Raw genomic sequence first — 17,716 nt, 5'->3', positions numbered from 1 at the left:
GGCTGCAGCGCTCAGGAGGTGACACCGCACCCACCGCCACCTCCCCCCGGGACGTTTCTGGGGTCTCTCTCTCCCTCTTCCTGCCACCGGAGGCAGCTGAGCTCCCGCCGCGCCGGGATCCGCGGGGCCGTGCTCGGTGAGTGGAGCCGCGCCGGGCTGCTGGGGCTCGGGTCGGGCTGCGGGGGGGATCCGCGGACCGGGACCGCGATCTCTCGGTTGCTTTCCCTGGAGCGGGCGGGGTGGCCCCACTTCCCCGGGGCTCCCGAGGGGACGCACGGCAGAGCCCCTCTTCGGTTGTTCGGGAGCTCTGCTCACCCTCAGGGACCCTCCGTGTCCTCGGTCACCTGGAGCTTTGCCTCCCTCCGGGGAAGGGACCGGGATCGGTTCTCCCCGCTCCAGCTGCCGGAACCCCGGTGCTCCCGCCGCGTCCCGGGGAGCGGCTCCTCGCTCCCAAGACCCGGTGTTCTGTGAGGGGGGGGCTCCCCGGGCAGGGCCTCTCCAAGCCGGTAGGCGAGCAGCGGATTTGGGGCGCACCGCCCGGTCGCTCGGTAAGGGCCAGCCCGGTGTGCCGGTAAGGGCTCCCCGGCGCGCCGCCGGTGCGGCCCCCGCGGCCCCCCCGGGCTCAGGAGGCGCGGCGGGACCGGCAGAGGGCGCCCGCGCTTTGCTGACTCATAGCCCGCCCCCCCTACCCCCCCGTGGGTGCCGGGACGGGGCCCCGGGGCTGCGGGGTGTCCGTTCCACTCCCCGGGAGCCGCCAGGCGGGGCTGGGGCCGCTGGGGTGGAGGTTGCAACTGCGGGACTGGGGGGGCAAGAGCGTGCTGGGGGGGGTAGAGGGGGCTTAACCCCTCACCGGGACAGTTCCCCGTAGCTGTAACGGCGTCACCGGGAGGGTGACCGGGCGGGTGCGTGCGACCGGGCGGGTGTGACCGGCCGCGGGTGACTGTGCGTGTTCCCCCCGCCCCCCCCGCCCTTTCCGCCTCTATGTCCCGGCGTCACTCGGCTCCGGGGGCTCCAGCTCCCGCCCGGCCCCGCGGGCAGTCACCTTCCGCCGCGGCCTCCTCCGGTGCGGGGGCCGCTCACCGCCCCCGCCGCGGCGCTCCGGGCCGGCGCCTGCCTATGTCCCGCGTCCACCCCTCCGTGGCGCCTCGCACGCCAAGCCCACGGGCTCCCCGGCGAGAGGCGGCCCGGTATTACCGGAACCGAGCCGGAGCGGACCCCCAAACCCCCCGCGCCCCTTTGTTGTGCGCCGGGATTATGAATGGCTCCAGGCGCGGCGCGAGGGCGCGCGGGGGGCGGGGCCGGGGCGGGGCCTGCGCGGCCGCGTGGGCGGGAGGAATCCGGCCGGACCGCCCCGCCCACCGGGCCACGTGGGGAAGCTGCGCCCGCCTCCCATTGGCCGCCGCCGCGGATGTCTGGGCTCTCGGCGAGCTCCCATTGGCCCGCGGCCGCCGGAGGAGCCGGAGTGAATGAGGGCGAGGCCCCGCCCCCCGGGACGTTGCTACATTGTAACTTCCCTCCCCCCCCGGTGCTCCCACGGCAGCGCGAGCGGCGGCCGGTTCGGCGGGTCCGGCCCCAGAGAAGGGGGAGCGAGGCGGCCTCCCCGCCCCTCGCCGCGGCCTCGGGCCTCACCCCGCCCCCAGACACCCCGCACCGAGAGCACAGAGCGGCGGCGAGCAGAAAGAAAGGAGGCGGCAGGCAGGAGCAGGCAGCGCCGCTTCCACCACCCCCCCCTTCCCGCGGCAGCCACCGGAGCGGGGCGAGAACGGGAGATTTTATATTTTTTTTATTTTTTATATATATATATATTATTTTTTCTCCGCCTGGGCTGCGGAGGGCACGGCCGGTGCAGCCCTGCTTGGGGACCCCCCTCCTAGCCGCCCGCCGCCTCCTCCCGGCCCCCGCCCGAGGCCTCAGCGCGTAGCCGGAGCTCCCGTAGGTCCCGCCGGGCGTGTGGCGGAGCGGGCCCGGCTCCCTCCTTTGTCCGATCCCCCCGCCGCCCCCCGACACCGACCGCCGCTGCCCCCGCAGGTCGGCGGATGGACCCGCAGCCCGGCGCCAGGAGCTGCAGCCGCGGGGCTCCCGCCTGCGAGGTGGGGCCACCCGAACCCCCCATGAACCTCTACATCCACACCACCACCGGCACCCGCTATGAGCTCTCGGTGCCCGCCGAGGAGACGGTGGAGGGGCTGAAGCGACGGCTGTCCCAGCGCCTCAAGGTGCCCAAGGAGCGTCTGGCGCTGCTGCACAAAGAGAGGTACGGCACGGCTCGGCTCGGCTTGGCACGGGGGGGGCTCGGCGCGGCTCGGGAGGCCCGGGGTCCCCAGCCCTCCAGAGCGGGGCTGGGCGCGGGGGCGGCCCCCTCGCACCGGGCTCGGCACCGCACAAAGGCTCCCGCCCCCTCCCCCTTCCCGGCCCCATTCCTGTGCGGGGCGGGGGGGGGGGGGGGGGGCAGCCCGGGGGGCCGCGGCGGGGGCGAGCGGGGGCCGGGCCGGAGGGAGGGAAGGAGGGAGGGGGGGGGGGCTCCGGGGCGGAGGGAAGGAGGGAGGGGGGCGCCGGGCCGGGCCGGGAGCGCGGCCGCCGCCCCCTCGCCCGGCCCTGCCGGGGCTCCTTTGTGGGCGGCGGGGCCCGGCCGTGCCCCGGCCCTTTGTTCTGGGCTCAGCCCCGGCGGCGGCGCGGCCCGGCCGCCCCCCCTGAGCCCCCAGCGCCGGGGGCGGCGGGGGAGCCTTTGTCTGCCGGGGGCCCGGGCCGAGGGGCTGCGCACCCCCCGCGTGGAGCGGGGCCCGCGTGGGGTCGGGCCGGGAGTAACTTGGAGAGTCCTGGATCAGGGGAGAAGCATGGGGGGGGGGGACACACGGGGACACCGCATCCATCTGCGGGGCTGGGGGAGCATGTTCCCAGCGCTGCCTCCCCCACCTACACCGGTCCCAACTTCTCCCTAAGCGCCAGGTTTCCTGCGCCATGAACCCTGTGCTCCCCTGCCCGCAGCTCAGCTCCTCTCTGATCCCTCAGCACTGCCCCGTGCCCAGGGCAGGGCTGCCCCACACCGTGAGCTCCCCTGGGAGCAGTGGGGTGCCAGGGTTCCCTCCTGCCTGTGAAAGCTGGGAATTCTTGAGGTGGGGGTGCTTGGGGGGCTGCTGGTCCCCTGGGAGCAGCCAGACTTGCAGCTGGTGTCCCCCTCTGGGGGAGCTGCCCGACCTGCACTGACCCTGCTTTTGGCATCTCCTCCCACAGCCGCCTCAGCTCTGGCAAACTGCAGGACCTGGGGGTCGTGGAAGGCAGCAAGCTGACACTGGTGCCCACCGTGGAGGCCGGCTTGATGGTGAGTGGCCTTTTCCTGCTGCTCCCTCCATCCCTCCCACTCGTCCCTGTCTATTATTAAAGCCCCGGGCAAGGATGAGGATGTGATGTGCTGGCAGCCCCGCGGCTCTGCTGCCCCAGCTCTTGCTGAGGAGGCAGCGCTGGGTTGGGCACGGCAGCAGGTTTAGTATTTCACTCCTTTCTCAGGGCTTGTGTAGAAATAGTGGAAGTGACATGTCATCCCTCCCTCCTGCTGCGGACGCCCCCTCCTTTGCTGCATTTGTAACGTTAATCCCCCCCCTCCTCCTTTTTTTTTTTCCAGTCCCAGGCGTCCAGGCCAGAACAGTCGGTGATGCAAGCTCTGGAAAGCTTAACTGAAACTCAGGTGAGGGGCTGGATGCCGGGGCAGGATGGAGACAAAGGCAGAGGGTGGGTGGGGAGGAAGGACAGCTGCGGCCTCGCTTTGCTTCCCCTCCCAAAAGCTTTGGCGTTGGTTCCTCGCTGAGGTTTCACCTCCAGCAGGGCTGGGAGTGCTGAGGGTGGTGCCCGGGGCGGGCACCGTCACCCAGAGCAGCGCCGGGCTCGGGGAGGTCCCACGCCGGCAGCCCAAACAAGCCGGGAGGGAGCCGGGGAGGTGAAGTGACTCACTCAAGGTCACGCCGCAGGTTGGTGGCAGAGCCGGGCGGCTCAGGGCCCTGCCCGGGGGTGTGGGGCTGCAGCTCCCCCCAGATGCCCACAATGGGGTGCAGGGAGCGGGCTGCCATCTGCCCCACAGCTGGGCTGGGTGTAAAAGAGGCTGGCAGGACCACGCCGGGAGCTCGTGGGGCTGCAGAGCCTGGCCCAGCGCCCAAAGGGATCTCCCTGCTTTCCTTGGAGCCGTCCTTGGGGTGCAGATTGGCTGTGCTGGGGCGCCCTGACCCCCTCCTTGTCCCTTGTGCCGGGGCGAGGAAGAGGCCAAGTGGGCGGCGTTGGTGGGGCTGTGGCTGAATTGCTGTGGAGTTGTTGGAGGGGGTGGGATGTCCTCGCTGCTGGGGGGTCTCGGTGGCGGGGTGGAAGCGTTCCCAGGCTGGGAGAGCCGTGGGTGAGCCGTGGGTGCGCGCGCAGCCGCCGGCTCCTGCCGCCAAGGTGGAATTTACCCCCAGCCGTGCAGGCCCCGCTCCTTTGTTTTCTGTCTCTGTTACTGCTCTGTGAAACTCTTTCCTTCCTTTTTCTGGCCGGTGCTGCAGCTCTGGTTTTTGAAGGGTTGGGGTTTTTTTGAGCGTTTTTATCACCTGAATTCTGGGAAGGGGCTGAGCCCCGTGTGGTGCCAGGGCTCAGAGAAGAGGCTGGTGGGGCACTGCTGTGGGCGTGTGGCAAGGGCCGGGCTGCCCTGCCTGCAGGGACCCGCAGTGCCCTTGGCTGCCCGGGGTGACCTTGACTTTTGGGAGCTGCTTTAACCCCATGTGGGGGGCTAAGCTTGGGCTGGAGCCTTGGTGGATCCCCAGTGCCAGAAGCTGCTGGGGTCCCATGGAAGGGTTGCCCCGTCCCAGCCGGGCTGCAGAGCTGTGGGAGGGGGCTGGTTCTGCCAGCCTGGCCTGGCAGGTCACAGTGCACATCCTGGCCTCAGAGCTGCAGATATTTCTGCTGGGGCTGCACAGCTCTGCTCTGCTGTGGCCAGCGAGGTGTGGGGTGGACTGGGGAGCCAGGAGCATGTGGAGCTCAGGGTACCCCCTTTGCACAGGGCTGTGGCCCCCTCCCCAGAGCAAGCACAGTGAGGTAGGGGGGTGGGTGGGTGGGCTACGGTCTGGCAGCGGCTGCGGGAAGCGGCTCCGCAGCTCCCTGCCCACCGCAGGTTCCTCCGGTTGGTGATTCAGGAAGCCAGGGCTGAGCAGGAGGAACCGCCAGCACCTGGGGGGCGGCGGGGGGGCAGGAAACCACTCCTCCCATTCATGCTTTGCTGGGCTCTGCCTGCGTCACGCAGCCTCCGGAGCACGGGGAGAGCTGAGCCGCTTCCTCTGGGGGCGGTCGGGGGGGGGGCCGGGGCGCTGCCACCCCCTCCCCAGCCTTTGGGGAAGTGACTGCCGGGCACGGGGGCTTCCTGGAAATGCTCCTGCACTTCCTTCCTCCCTCCCCACACACACGGCTGCCCCCGCTTTCCAGGGATGGCAGGCAGGCGTTGGGTCCCACTGCCGGCTCTTCCTTCCCCCAGTCCCTCTGCCCGGGAGAGCTGAGGGTGGGGAGGAACAGAGGAGGGGGATGACACATCCTGATCTTCCAGGGCTGGGGGAACGCGGCCAGGGGGGCTCTGTCCCTCTGTGCCCCCCCTTGGCACAGACACAACACAGGTGGCTGCATGGGGAGGGCCCAGCTGTGCCCTGCAGGGGCTTGGGGGGCAATTCCTTCAGGGGCTTGTGAGGGGGGAAATTCCTGCTCCCCCTCCTCATCCTTGCCTTTGCCAATCTGGATCTCCTAGGATGGTTTCCTCGTGCCTGTTTGGGGGTGCTGCCCACCCCATCGGGGCAGGGGCTCCTCGGGGGCAGCTCCAGAGTTGGGGGCCCGGGGGGTGCGTGGTGCTGCGGGCCGGGGTGACGCGGGGCCAGGCGTCGGAGCGAGGCGGGAATGCGGCGTTCTCTGACTCATCGGCGTTTCTCAGAAGCAGCTGGGAGACACTTGCCCCATCCCCGCGGGGCCCCGAGCCCGGTACCGTGCAGCTGAGCCCCGCAGGGCTTGGCAGAATCCCAGGGGACCCCTAAGTGCGGGACTTTGGGGGGGCTCGGTGGCTCCAGCCCCCTCGGCGAGGCTGTCCCGGCCCCCGCGGCGGAGCCGGCTGGGAGGGACGGGGTCCTCCCGGCGTGGGCGGCCGAGCGGGCGGCTGGGTGGGACGTGTTTGCATTGGAGCGGGCTGGTTTCGCCGGGGGGGGAGGTTGGCAGCGGCGTGGGGGCGGCTGCTGGGAGCCCCGGGGCTGGGGCGCCGCGGGGACCGGGCGGGCTCCGTGCCCCGGGGAGGGGGGGAGGGCAGCCGGGGGGCGTGGGACCCCCGTGTGTTGGGGGGGATGGATGGATGGACGGATGGATGGAGGGGTGTTCGTGGTAGTGGTGGTGCTGCTGCTGGGAAGCGTCGGCAGCGCGGGCCTGGCCGGGTTGGGGTGCTCTGGTTTCTGCCGGCGCTGGCAGAGGGGTCAGGCAGGGCAGGGGTGACTCAGAGGGAGCGGGAGGCGGCCGCGGGGCCGGCTGACGTCAAGGGGCCCCGGGGAGGTGCACGGGGCTCCCCCGGGCACACCTGGGTGCAGAGCCGGGGCTGGGATGGGGCTGTGAAAGAGAAAGAGCCCGCTCAGGAGCTCAGTGGGAGCAGGACCCAGCTGGGACCCCGTCCCACACTTTGGTGAATGGTGCTTGGAGTCCAGCCTGATGTTGAACCCCTTAGAGTGGCTCAGAGAGCAGCAGCAGGGCTGGGGTGGCTGAGCAGCTGTGGGGGACTCCATGCATGGGCCAGAACTGGGATGGGACCGAGCAGTGAGGATGGGGCTGCCAGCCTGGCATTGGGCCATCCAGGCCCTATGGGGCAGGAAACTGAGGCAGGACGGGGCCAGGTGCTCTCTGTGCACGCACACGCGTGTGCACACGTGTGCCCCTGTGCACGCCCGCCCGCCGTCCCCTCCCGCCCCCTTGCCCCGTAACCTCCGTGTCCAGAGCTGCAGCGTCTCCTTCCCGCCCACCCCTTCCTCTGCAGCCTCCGCCTGACACGCTCGGGGCTTTGCTGCTGGTATTTTTAAAGCTGCTTTTCCCACGGCTTCTCAGAAGCGGCCTCCGCGGCAGCGGGGCGTGGGGGAGCGGGGCCGGGGCTGGGGGGGCCCTGCTCTGCAGAGCTGGGGACAGGGGGGGCCCAGCACCCCCGCTGGGGACCCCAAAGGTGCCGTGGGATGTGGGTGGGTGATAGCAGGAGCTGCACGTGACAGGCTGGGAAAGCTGTGCCCTGGAATAGCGAGGGGGGTGTGCGGTGGAAAGGGGGGGCATTGTCCCCATTAACCCGTCTGGGCTGGCAGAGGTGAGAGGCACAGCCCCCCCTGCAGCACACATGAGGGCAAGGGGGGGCTCACGGTGGTTATGGCTGTCCCAGCCTCCCCAAGAATGTGGGGCAGTGCTTGGGGGGGGAGCCTCCCCTGTTCCCTGGCACAGCTGCCAAGTGATTTATGCGCCTGGGGGAAGGCTGAGGGGTGTGAGCTGGGGGGTGACAGGTGTTGGGCATTGGGGGCCCCCCACAGCTGCAGCCTGGGGAGGGTCAGGCCCTGGCTCTTGTCTCCACGCTGCAGCTGCTCCATCACCTGCCGGAGCCTCCGGGCTGGGCAGGGCCTGTCCCCCACCCCAGCTGCCTTGAGGGGGGGAGGGAGGAGGGCAGGTGGGCTCTGCACGGCCTGAGTCACAATGGTGGGCATGCAGGGACCCGGCATGTCCTCACCTGCCCCCTCCTCTTCTCCCTGTGCCAGCAGGGCACCCCCTCGAGCTGGGCAAGGGGGGGACACCCCTCCCGTGCTGGCCTTTGGCTGAGTGTGCAGCTCTGGGCAGTCCCAGCTGCGGCCCCTGCCCGTCCCTGCCCGCCGGGGAGGGCAGCCAGGCACGGCCACTCAGTGGTGGGGAATAAAGGGCAGGAAGGGCAGAAGGAGGAAAAACACCCCCCGGCATCATCAGCTGACGGAGCTGGCACCGGGCTGGGGTCGCGTGGGGACGGCAGCTGGGCTCGTCTGCCAGCCTGGCACGGGTGAGGGCCTGGGAAGGGCTGTGAAAGGGGGTCAGCCCTTCTGTGCCCCAGTGACCCATCCCTATAGCCAAGGGAAACCTGTAGGGACAACCTACAGCACCATGGGGGCAACCACCACCCCCACCCCACCGCTTTTGCCACAGCTGACGAGGATCCCTTCTCTCTCTCTCTCTCCAGGTCAACGACTTCTTGTCGGGCCGGTCCCCGCTGACCCTGGCCCTGCGTGTGGGTGACCACATGATGTTCGTGCAGCTGCAGCTGGCGGCTCAGCAGAGCACGGGGCAGCTCCAGCACCGACACCTCATCGCCAGCCGGGGCGAGGCGGGGGCCGGCGCCAGCCCCCACTGCCGGACGCTGCACGGTGCCGGCGGCTCCGGCTTCGCCCGCATCCCCGTGGTGCCCTCGTGCCAGCAGAGCCCGGCCCCCAGCCCCACGCCCACCCCGCCGGCCCCCCCTGTGTACTGTAACGCCCCTCACGCCGCTCCTGTCACCGCCGGGATGTTCCGGTCGCACGGGGCCAGCACGCAGACGGTGAACAGCAGCGTGGTCTCCTCCTGCTCGGAGGTGAGGCTGGGGCATGTCCTGGGGCCTTTGGGAAAGGGGGGGTGAAGCTGTGGCTTTTCCAGCTCAGCCTGGCCCTGCCTCGGTTTCCTCATGTGTGGAAATGGGTTGTCCCCAGTTTGGCCTCCAGGATGTCCCCAGGTGTCAGGGAGGGGCTCAAGGACAGGCTGTAACCCAAGCTCTTACCCTGCCTGTCCTCACACCTTGCCTGTCCTCATAGGTGGACAGGAACTGCTGCTGTTGCTTCCCTTTCCCTTTTGCACAGCAGGGTTAGGGCTCCTGTCGTGACCCCCAGGGTGGCTCCTTGCATGCCAGGAGAACTGGCACCATTGCCTGCCGCACCTCCCTGTCTGGGCTCTCCTGACCTGGCTTTTTGCGGGGTGGCAGAAGGTCAGGAGGAGCAGGGTTGTGTCCCCCACCAGACACCCCTACCCCGAGGCTGATCCTGTGTTTCTCCCCTCGCAGGTGGACTGTGGCTCCCGCAGCAGCAGCTCCCCGGGCAGCAGCCCGGCTCCCTCGGCCCGATCCCGCAAGCCCGGGGCGGTCATCGAGAGCTTTGTCAACCACGCGCCTGGGGTCTTCTCAGGGACCTTCTCCGGTACGTGCTGCCCCCCTGAACTGCCAGGGGGCTCTGGGGGGATGCTGAGGGCAACGGGGCTGTGGATCTTGGGGGGGCTGCTTGTCTCACACCCACTTCTTCCCCCCCCTCTCCAGGCACTTTGCACCCCAACTGCCAGGACAGCAGCGGGCGGCCGCGGCGGGACATCGGCACCATCCTGCAGATCCTCAATGACCTCCTCAGCGCCACGAGACACTACCAGGGCATGCCCCAGTCCCTGACACAGCTCCGCTGCCAGACGCAGTTCTCCTCCTCCTCCTCTTCCTCCTCCTCCTCGCCGCCTGCCTCTCCAGACCTCGCCACCAAAACTACCTCAGAGCCGCTGCCGGCGGCCGCCGCCCCCACCCTGCACCCCGTCGTCCAGTGCCAAAGCCAGATCCGGATGTGCAAGCCCAGTGGTGAGTCTGGCTGCCCTCGGTTGGGGTGTGAGGTTGGCGCCTCCTGGGAGGTCCCTGGTCCATGGCTGGGATGAGCAGAAAGGGGCTGGGAACTGGATGATTGACAGGTGTCAGTCAGGAGGGTCGCGTGTTCAGGGACAATCAGCACCCCTGGGGAGTCAGGGAGGTCCCCCCACCCACCCTGCATTGTCATCTCTGCCAAACCCTGTGGGGACAAAGCGTCCCTGTGTGGGTGGGGGTGTGGGGGAGTGGCAGGTGGCTGTGGTGTCCGTGCTGCCCCGGGAGCTCAGGGCCTGTCCCCGCTGTGTGGGCAGAGGTTTTGGGGTCACGCAGACTCTGGCTCCCTCTTTCCAACCCCATCTCCCCACACTGGGGGTGAAGGTGGGCCTGGCCAGAGCATGGCAGCAGCTCCCCTGGCATTTCTGGGTGCACACCTGTGAGCCCTGGGGCCGGAAGGTGTCGCAGGCACCCATAGCAGACCCCCTGTGATTTGCTTAGAGGAAAGAAGTGAAACCACCAGTGCTGGCTCAGCCCCCTCAGGGTTTGTTCTTCCTTCTTTCCTGGCTAGGGGTGGTCCAGGTCCCCACAGGGAGTGGCTCCATGCTGGCTCCAGCCCCTGCTGGTGTGACCGGGTCCTCCAGGGCTGCCCCCTATCCATCCAGGGGGATAGAGAGGGGGTGTTGTGGTGGGAACCCTGCACCCCAGGGTGTAGGCCACTGGGGATCAGGCTGGTGCTGTGGTGGGCACCCTATTTTTGGGATATCCAAGGGACTGTGCCATGGGGGTCTCTGTGATCCCCCCAGTATGTGGGTTAGGACACCCTCAGCCTTTTCATTTTGGAGGGCACCTGCCCTAGGGGTGTGTGCCATTGGGGGCTACCTGCTGGGCTGTGGATCAGGGCACCCCAACATGACCCATCCTCCTCCATTCCTGCTACAGGGACATCCACATGTCCGTGCCACATGGGCTGCCATGTCCCCCCATAGCAGCCCTCCATGACCCCCTTTCCCCTTTTGGAGGGCACCTGCTTTAGGGGGTGTCCATGTGCCTGTGCCATTGGGATCTACCTGCTGGGCTGTGGATCAGGGCACCCCACCATGACCCATCCTCCTCCATTATAGGGGACACCCTGCTTGCTACAGGGACATCCACATGTCCGTGCCACATGGAGCTGGCATGTCCCCTCATGGCAGCCCCCTGTGACCCCCTTTCTTTGGAGGGCACCTCCTTTAGGGGGTGTCCATTTACCTGTGCCATTGGGATCTACCTGCTGGGCTGTGGATCAGGGCACCCCACCATGACCCCTCCTCTGCCATTATAGGGGACACCCACATGTCCGTGCCACACGGGGCTAGCTGGGGGCTGGCATGTCCCCCCATGGCAGCTCCCCGTGACCCCTTTCCCGTTTTCCCTTGCAGGGGACCGGCTGCGGCAGACGGAGAACCGGGCGACGCGCTGCAAGGTGGAGCGGCTGCAGCTGCTGCTGCAGCAGAAGCGGCTGCGGCGGAAGGCGCGGCGGGACGCCAGGGCTCCGTACCACTGGGTGCCCAACCGCAAGGCCGGCCGCACCAACAGCAACAGCAGCGTCTCCAGCAGCGAGGGCAGCCTGGACCTGGACTTCGAGGACTCGGTCTGGAAGCCGGAGGTCAAGGCCGAGATGAAATCCGAGTTTGTCGTAGCATAGAGAGCCAGGGCCCCGGGGGACTGTGCCGGGGGGTCCCACTGGCTGGCCCCGCTCTGGGGAGGCAGCGCTGGCGTCGCGGGCCGGGGCTCCTCCAGATTTGCCGCGACCGGACGCGTTGGGCCGACCTGCGTGTTAGGGGGAGCCCCCCATTCCCCTGCTCGTTTGGGTTTGGGGTGATGGGGAAGAGCAGCAGGAGCCGCCCCCTCCTTGCAGCCTCCCCAGCTGGGGGGTCCTGGGGTGTATGGAAGCTGCTGCTTTGCTGTGAAGAGGGGGCAAAGCCGGGTGGGCTCCGGCCCCACCTTGTGCCACCCCAGCCCGGTGCAGGCAGGAGGAGATGAAGTCTCTCTCGGAGGTGCTGGAGCCCCCCCCGGTTTGGGGGCCGTTTGTTTTCCTTCCCTTCTATATGTAGCATTGCTCGGCTGTGGGGCTGGGCCCCCCCGGGGGGACGCGTGTGCCTGGGCCCCACCGCCGCAGCCTGGGGAGGGGGGACGGGGGTGGGGGGGGCTTTGTTTTTTGGGGGGTGTTCATTTTGTTTGGGGAGGGAGAAGCCAAGGCACCTTCCCTCCGCGGCCGAGCCCAACTTCCGAGTCCCTGGACTCCTTCCCACCCGTCGCTTGGGTGGTTGGATTTTTTTTTTTTCTTTTTTAACTTAAAAAAAAAAAAAAAAAAGAAGAAAAAAAAAAGAAAAAAACCCCTGAATAAATAACCCCAAACTCGGTCCCGGCTGCAGGGCCGGTATTTATAGACATTAATGACCCGACTGAGCCAATACTGACATAGTCTTCATAGGCCGTAGGATCCTTTTTCTCGTCCGACTTGGATTTTTTTCCGTCAGGATCTGTGCAAATAGAGCCCCCACGTGATGTGTTTTTTGTCTTTTTTGTCTGTAAAAGTCTTTTTTTTTTTTTTTTTTTTTTGTGTGTGTGTTTTGGGGAAAGGGGGGCGGGGGGGGAAGAGCAAGGCTTTTTCGGTCTTTAATATTTTATTTTTTATTTTTGAAATAAATTTGGGCAGTCTGGATGCAATAGTGTCTGGTGTCGGTGTGGGGTGACAGGAGCTGCTTGGGGCACCCCAGCAGTGTCAGAGGGACATGGCACAGCCACACGTGCCCTGTACCTATGCACATACCTGCTCAGCACCCACCTGTGTGTACCTCAGGAGGAAGGAGGGCAGTGATGCCCCCCATCCTCCCTGGCAGGGGAACAGGTCTGGGGTCTCCTTGTGGTGTTTTCAGCACTCTCTGGGTGCCAGACCCCAACCTGTGGGTGCTCTCAGAGTCGGTGCTCCCAGTCTCATCCCCCTGGCCACTGCCCAGAGGAGCTGGGCCGGTTGCACCAGCCAGGCTGGCCATGAGTGCCAGCTCCCTGCCAGCTCCCTCCCTCCCTCCCTCCCTCCCTCCTGCGTCACACCAGGGTGGCTGCAGGCCGGGGTGGGGGGTTGGTGGCCATAAATGTGGCCGTGCCTCAGTTTCCCCACCTGCCCTTGCCCCGGGGAAGGTGATGGGGTGGGGTGGCTCTGGGGATGTGTGTCAGCACCATCTCACTCATGCAAGCCTTTTCCTGCAGCCCCCAGCATCGCTGGGAGGAAGCTGGAGGCAGGGGGGGTGTCAGATGCTGTGGGGGGACACTGTGGGCTGGGACACCCCCAGAGCTTTGCTGTGACACCATGGTGACACTGTCAGCTCCAGGTGACACCTGGGCTGGGGTGAATCCTGCCTGGGCACAGAGCTGTGGAGCTGTTATGTGGGGAGGGGGCAGGAGTGGCTGCCCATGTCCCCTCTGCCATGTCCCAGCTTTGTCCCCGCACCCCGGGGTTGGGGACAGAGAACAGTCAGAGCTCCAGGGACCCTCAGCACCTCACAGACAGCATGGGAAGCGAGTGGGCTTTTCCCATGGGGGGCCCAATGTGAGCTGGGGAGGGGAGACTTGTCCAGACCCTGAACTCCCAGGAGCAGCCGAGCTCTGGAGGAAGCCGGGAGGGAGCGGAAGCAGCTCAGGTTCCTGCGGTGCCTTTGTGCCGCACCGGGCACCCTGCGCCCCGCTTTGACGTCATTTCGGGTAGAGCAGACCTCGGGCTGCCCCCCCTGCAGCCCCTGCACCCCCCCACACCCCCAGCCCGTGCCAAATTTGGCAACGGGAAGAGGCTCCGACCGCGGCAGGAGCAGCACAGCCCTTGTAAGGCAATGGCTGCCGGGAGGGCACACGGGGGACACGCACACGTGTGTGCACACAGGGACAATGCCAGCAGCCACGCACGGGAGGGGACACACAAACAGTCCCGCCGTGGGTGCTCCCCAGTCCATCCTTGGGAGCTCCCAACAGCTGCTGCCTCCCCATGGGCTCAGCTCAGGGTTTGGGGGGTCACGGGGGAGCAGGGGTGCTGCAGGGTGTGAGCTGGGACAGGCCTGGCCCCGCAGCCATGGCGTGGCTTCATGGCACAGGACGGAGCAGGCACCCGCAGGAGGTGTCTGTGGCACAGAGAGACCAGGCAGGGCACAGGGTGCTGCCTTGTGCCACGCCACAGGGTGACATCACCACGCCACAGGGTGACATCACCACGCCCAGGGCCCCCAGATGCTGCCGATAACAGGGGGGGTCACTGCCCAGCCCAGCTGTCGGCGTGGCTCACACCCCCTGCACCCCATCCTGGCTCCTGTCCCCACTGCCCCCAGCCCTGCTCAGCAGCCAGCACTGCTGCCAGGCTGTGCTCATCCCAGTGCTCCCAGTATGGAGCAATCCACAGCACCAGCGTCGTGCCCGCTGTGGGGGCAGCATGGGTGTCACCTGCCAGGTGTGTCCGTGCACCCACAGCCAGTGGGTGGGGACAGCTGGACCGGGTGCCCCCCTTGTCCCTGTGCCCAGCCCTTGCCGCAGAGGGCGTGCCAGGAAACACCCACAGCTCCCAGGGCTCCCGGCACACCCGTGGGCCCTGTGCACGCCCACGGTGCCGGCCCTGCCGCGGCCCCGCGGTGCCGGGCACACCCCGGCACAGGCATGCACGTCAAGCCTTGCACGCCCAGCCCTTGCACACCCCACAAACCCACCCGGCCTCCCAGCAGCACCCCCGAGCCTGCAAACACGCGTGTGAACCCCGCGTGTGCGTCCTTGTGCGCCCACCCCGCGACCCCCACGGGACCCCCGCGGCCGCCTCCAGCCCCTCACGGCGTGGGGGGAACATCCCGCAGCCCCAGGCCCGCAGCCCCCCGGAATCCCTCCGGCTGCACCCGGCGCTGGCTGCGGGCGAGAGACGGGGCTGGCGCGGTGGTGCCAGACGCCGGGTGGGCGACGCTGCTGCTGCCGCGTGTCCCTGGCACGGGTTGGGAACACGGCGTCTGCCGCAGCGGGGTCCCGCGTGGGGGCGAGCCCGGGCCCCCGCGTGGGGCTGCAGACGGGCCCCCCATCACCCGGCTGTGGGGCACCCGCCAAGGCTGGGGCACCCATGGGTGCCCTCTGGATGTGCCCGAGGGTGCAGAGGGCTCCTGAAGGGCTGAGCCCCCAGGCCAGGTCGCGGTGCTGCTGTGGGGCCGGCAGTGCTGCTGTGGGGTGCAGAGGAGGCCGCGGGGGGGGCCCGGGAGCTGCCGGCGCACGGATGGATCCTGGAATTAAAAACATTCCAGGAACTGACTTTGAACCAGATAAAATAACAAGCGCCGTGAGGAATGTCTCACCCCGCCCACCAGCCGCGGCCCCACGGCGCTCCCCACAGCCTCCCACTACCCCACACGTGTCCGCGGGCCCTTGCACACGCGTGTGCACGCAGCCAACGTGCACACATGGCTGCGTGGGGCAGGGGATCCCGGCGTGCCCAGGCTGCTGGGGGTTCTGGGGATCTCCGGGGGGTGCTGAACACCCCCGGCTGCTGCGAGGGGCTGCAGCACACCTGGGCTGGGCTGTGGGGATGCACACCCGGCCGGTGCGCAGTGCACGCACACGCGCGTGGAACACAGCCGGACACGCGTGGCCGTTGTGTGCGCAGCAGCCCCTCCCAGCCCGTCGTGGGGCAGAGGGTCCCCCCCGTGTCCTCGCCAACCCCGGGGCCTCCCCGGCTCCCCCAGCCTGGCCGGCAGCCGCGGCCCGAGGAGCCCGGCGTGCATGGGCGGTGACATCACGGGGGCGGCGGGCCCGGGGGCGCGGAGCCAGCCCAGTCCCGCGGACCCCCCCGCCCGCCGGGGCCGAGGTCGCAGCGGGGCCGGAGCAGCAGCAGGAGCCGCGCTGGGAACCGGGAATGGTTGCACTGCGCGTCCCAGCCTGGCTGCCTGCCTGCCCTTGATAGCAATGAAAAACCCCAAATCTCCCTTTTACCCTCTTTTTGAGAACCCCCCCAAAATCATCTCTCAGCTGAGGTGTTTGGGGAGGGGGCACTGGCTTAGCTTCCCCCCTTTGCTCCCCATTCACATCCACAGGGGATGGTGCTTAAATGGCCCCGGTGCCACTGGGATGGGGACACATGTTTGAGGGGTCACCCCCGTGTGACCCTGGCCCCACAGCCTGTGCCGTGGGGGTCTCGTCCCCACACCGTGGCCCCGGGCAGTGAGGCCAGGGCAAACACGGGGCTGATGGGGACACGGGGCCAGAGGGCATCGCCGGTGCGTCACCGTGTTTACGAGGACCTCGAGGAGCTCTCGTGACGTCCGTGCTGGTCCTGCCAGCCCAGGCCCTGCCAGGTGGCTCAGTGCCACCACCGCCACGCTACCCTCCGGCCACCGCTCAGATTTTCGGGGCTGGCACGGGGCCACCTGGCCCCTGGGCTCCGGTGGCGCGGGGGGCACGGAGCGGGGTGTCCCCCCCCCCATTCACAATGTCACAATGTCACCGTGCGAGCGGCAGATGGGGCGTGCGCGGGGCTATTTATAGCAGCGGGACCCACAGGTAGCGACGGTGCGTCACAGCGGTGACGCAGCCCCGGCGACGCTCGGCCGAACGCCCCCGCAACCGGCTCCGGAGGCCCCCCCCGAGCCCCCGAGGAACGGAGGAGGTCCCCACGTGCGCTGGGGCACAGCTGGAGGATGCTCAGCCCTTGGCTGTGCTGTGTGGGGTGGGGAGGTTGAGAGGGGCATGTGCCTGCACCGCCCCCAAATCCATATGTGCGTGTGCATGTGTGTGCATAGCTGTGCGCACATGGTCCCCGAGAGTGCGTCTCTGCGTGTCCCAAGCCGTGTGTGTGTCATTGCGTGTTCCCACACATGTCACCGCGTGTGCCCAGGTGCGCGCAGCGCGGCGTTGATCTGCACGCTCAGGTCGCTGCGTGTGCCCGGTACGCGGCCACGCGCGCGTGGTTCTGCTCCGTGCACACGCTGCGTGTGTGGCCGTGGCGTGTCCCTGCGTGTGCGCGTGGCCGCGGTGGCCGGGGGTGACTCAGCCCCCAGGCAGCCCAGGAATGCCCCCTCCCCACCCTCTCCCCGCCCCTGGCCTGTGCTGGGAACGGACTGTCCTGGGGGACGGTGACACCCAGGGCTGACCCAGACCCTGCTGGGAAGATGAGGCGGTGCCCCCCCGCCCCGCTCCCCCCATCCTGCCCCCCCCCCCGCCTCCATCCTGCCCCCCCTCCCATCCTGCCTTCTGGGAACCGCTCACAGGGGCGGAGGTGAGGGGTCAGGGCAGGCTGGGCAGGGCTGGGGCCCTGCGGCTGGCAGGGAGGGGGCCCGGAGGAGCCGAGGCATCCCCAGGGACCCTCTCCACCGCTCTGCCGTGGGTACTCCAGAACTCTTCCCAGAACTGGGGTCCTCTTGGAAGTCCCAGCAGCAGCCCCTACCATGATCAGCCCTGGGGGTGCCCAGGCCAGGGGTGCACGAAGTGGGGTCCAGCTTTGGAGCCCCTCGGCCACCGGGGCGTCAAGGTCTGGGGCTGTCCTGGCTGGGGGCACAGCCGGGTCCTGCTCCGTTCCCCTCCGCTCGGGAAATCCGGGCCGGGTGTTTCCCCCAGCCCGCCGGACCCCTGCCACCGCGACGGCAAAGCCCGGCCCGGATCCGCAGGCAAGGAGTGGGACAGCACTCGTGGGTACCCCGCGAGTTCCGGCCCCGGTTCCCGACACAGCTCCGCTCGCAGCTCAGAGGGGCTCGGAGCGGCCGGGGGCTTCCGGGGGATCGGCGGTCCCGGCCGGGAGGCGGGGCCGGTTCCCAGGCTCCGCTCCGTGCTCCGTCATCCGTCCCGGGCTTTCTGCGCTCCCGGCCCCGCTCGTTCATTCATAGATCGCGCGCGCTCCCGGCCCATTCATCCCGGCGCGCGGGGAGCTCCGTTACCGTGGCAACCGCCCCCCCTTCCCCCCCCGCTCCCACGGCACAGCCGGAGCGCTGGAGGGGCCGGGGGCGCCCCGGGGCCCGGGTGCCCCTCTGTGTGAGGGGGGGTCCTGGCGACAGGAGCCCGGGGGTCCCCGCGTTCGTACGGCTGCAGGCGGGGGGGCTCCCGCCGGCTCAGCCCCGCCGA

At 68.6% G+C, this 17,716-nt stretch overlaps 1 protein-coding gene across 2 annotated transcripts; it reads left to right on the top strand.

Moving 5' to 3' along the window:
- Window positions 1–12,314, top strand: MIDN (midnolin). 2 transcript variants are annotated; one of them, XM_054650219.2, is made up of 8 exons: window positions 1–136; window positions 2,029–2,254; window positions 3,232–3,319; window positions 3,620–3,682; window positions 8,210–8,596; window positions 9,059–9,191; window positions 9,308–9,610; window positions 11,029–12,314. In XM_054650219.2, the coding sequence occupies exons 2-8, from the start codon at window positions 2,037–2,039 to the stop codon at window positions 11,292–11,294; spliced, it is 1,458 nt and encodes a 485-aa protein (XP_054506194.1). In that variant the 5' UTR covers window positions 1–136; window positions 2,029–2,036; the 3' UTR covers window positions 11,295–12,314. The 2 variants fall into 2 exon arrangements, with proteins under 2 accessions (XP_054506194.1, XP_077047522.1); XM_077191407.1 differs by lacking the exon at window positions 1–136 and adding an exon at window positions 1,491–1,932.
- Window positions 12,315–17,716: the final 5,402 nt, after the last annotated feature.

Source organism: Agelaius phoeniceus, chromosome 29 (genome assembly GCF_051311805.1).
Source record: "Agelaius phoeniceus isolate bAgePho1 chromosome 29, bAgePho1.hap1, whole genome shotgun sequence".
Taxonomy (NCBI): Eukaryota; Metazoa; Chordata; class Aves; order Passeriformes; family Icteridae; genus Agelaius; species Agelaius phoeniceus.
The sequence above is the reverse complement of the archived record's forward strand: the minus strand, read 5'-3'. Positions and strand labels throughout refer to the sequence as shown.

What these genes read in the sequence shown, in the direction of transcription:
- MIDN (XM_054650219.2), top strand. Translation starts at nt 2,037, where the DNA reads ATGGACCCGCAGCCCGGCGCCAGGAGCTGCAGCCGCGGGGCTCCCGCC. An exon ending in CCGTGGAGGCCGGCTTGATG is followed by an intron (nt 3,320 to 3,619) that starts GTGAGTGGCCTT and finishes TTTTTTTTCCAG; the next exon opens with TCCCAGGCGTCCAGGCCAGA. An exon ending in CCGGATGTGCAAGCCCAGTG is followed by an intron (nt 9,611 to 11,028) that starts GTGAGTCTGGCT and finishes TTTCCCTTGCAG; the next exon opens with GGGACCGGCTGCGGCAGACG.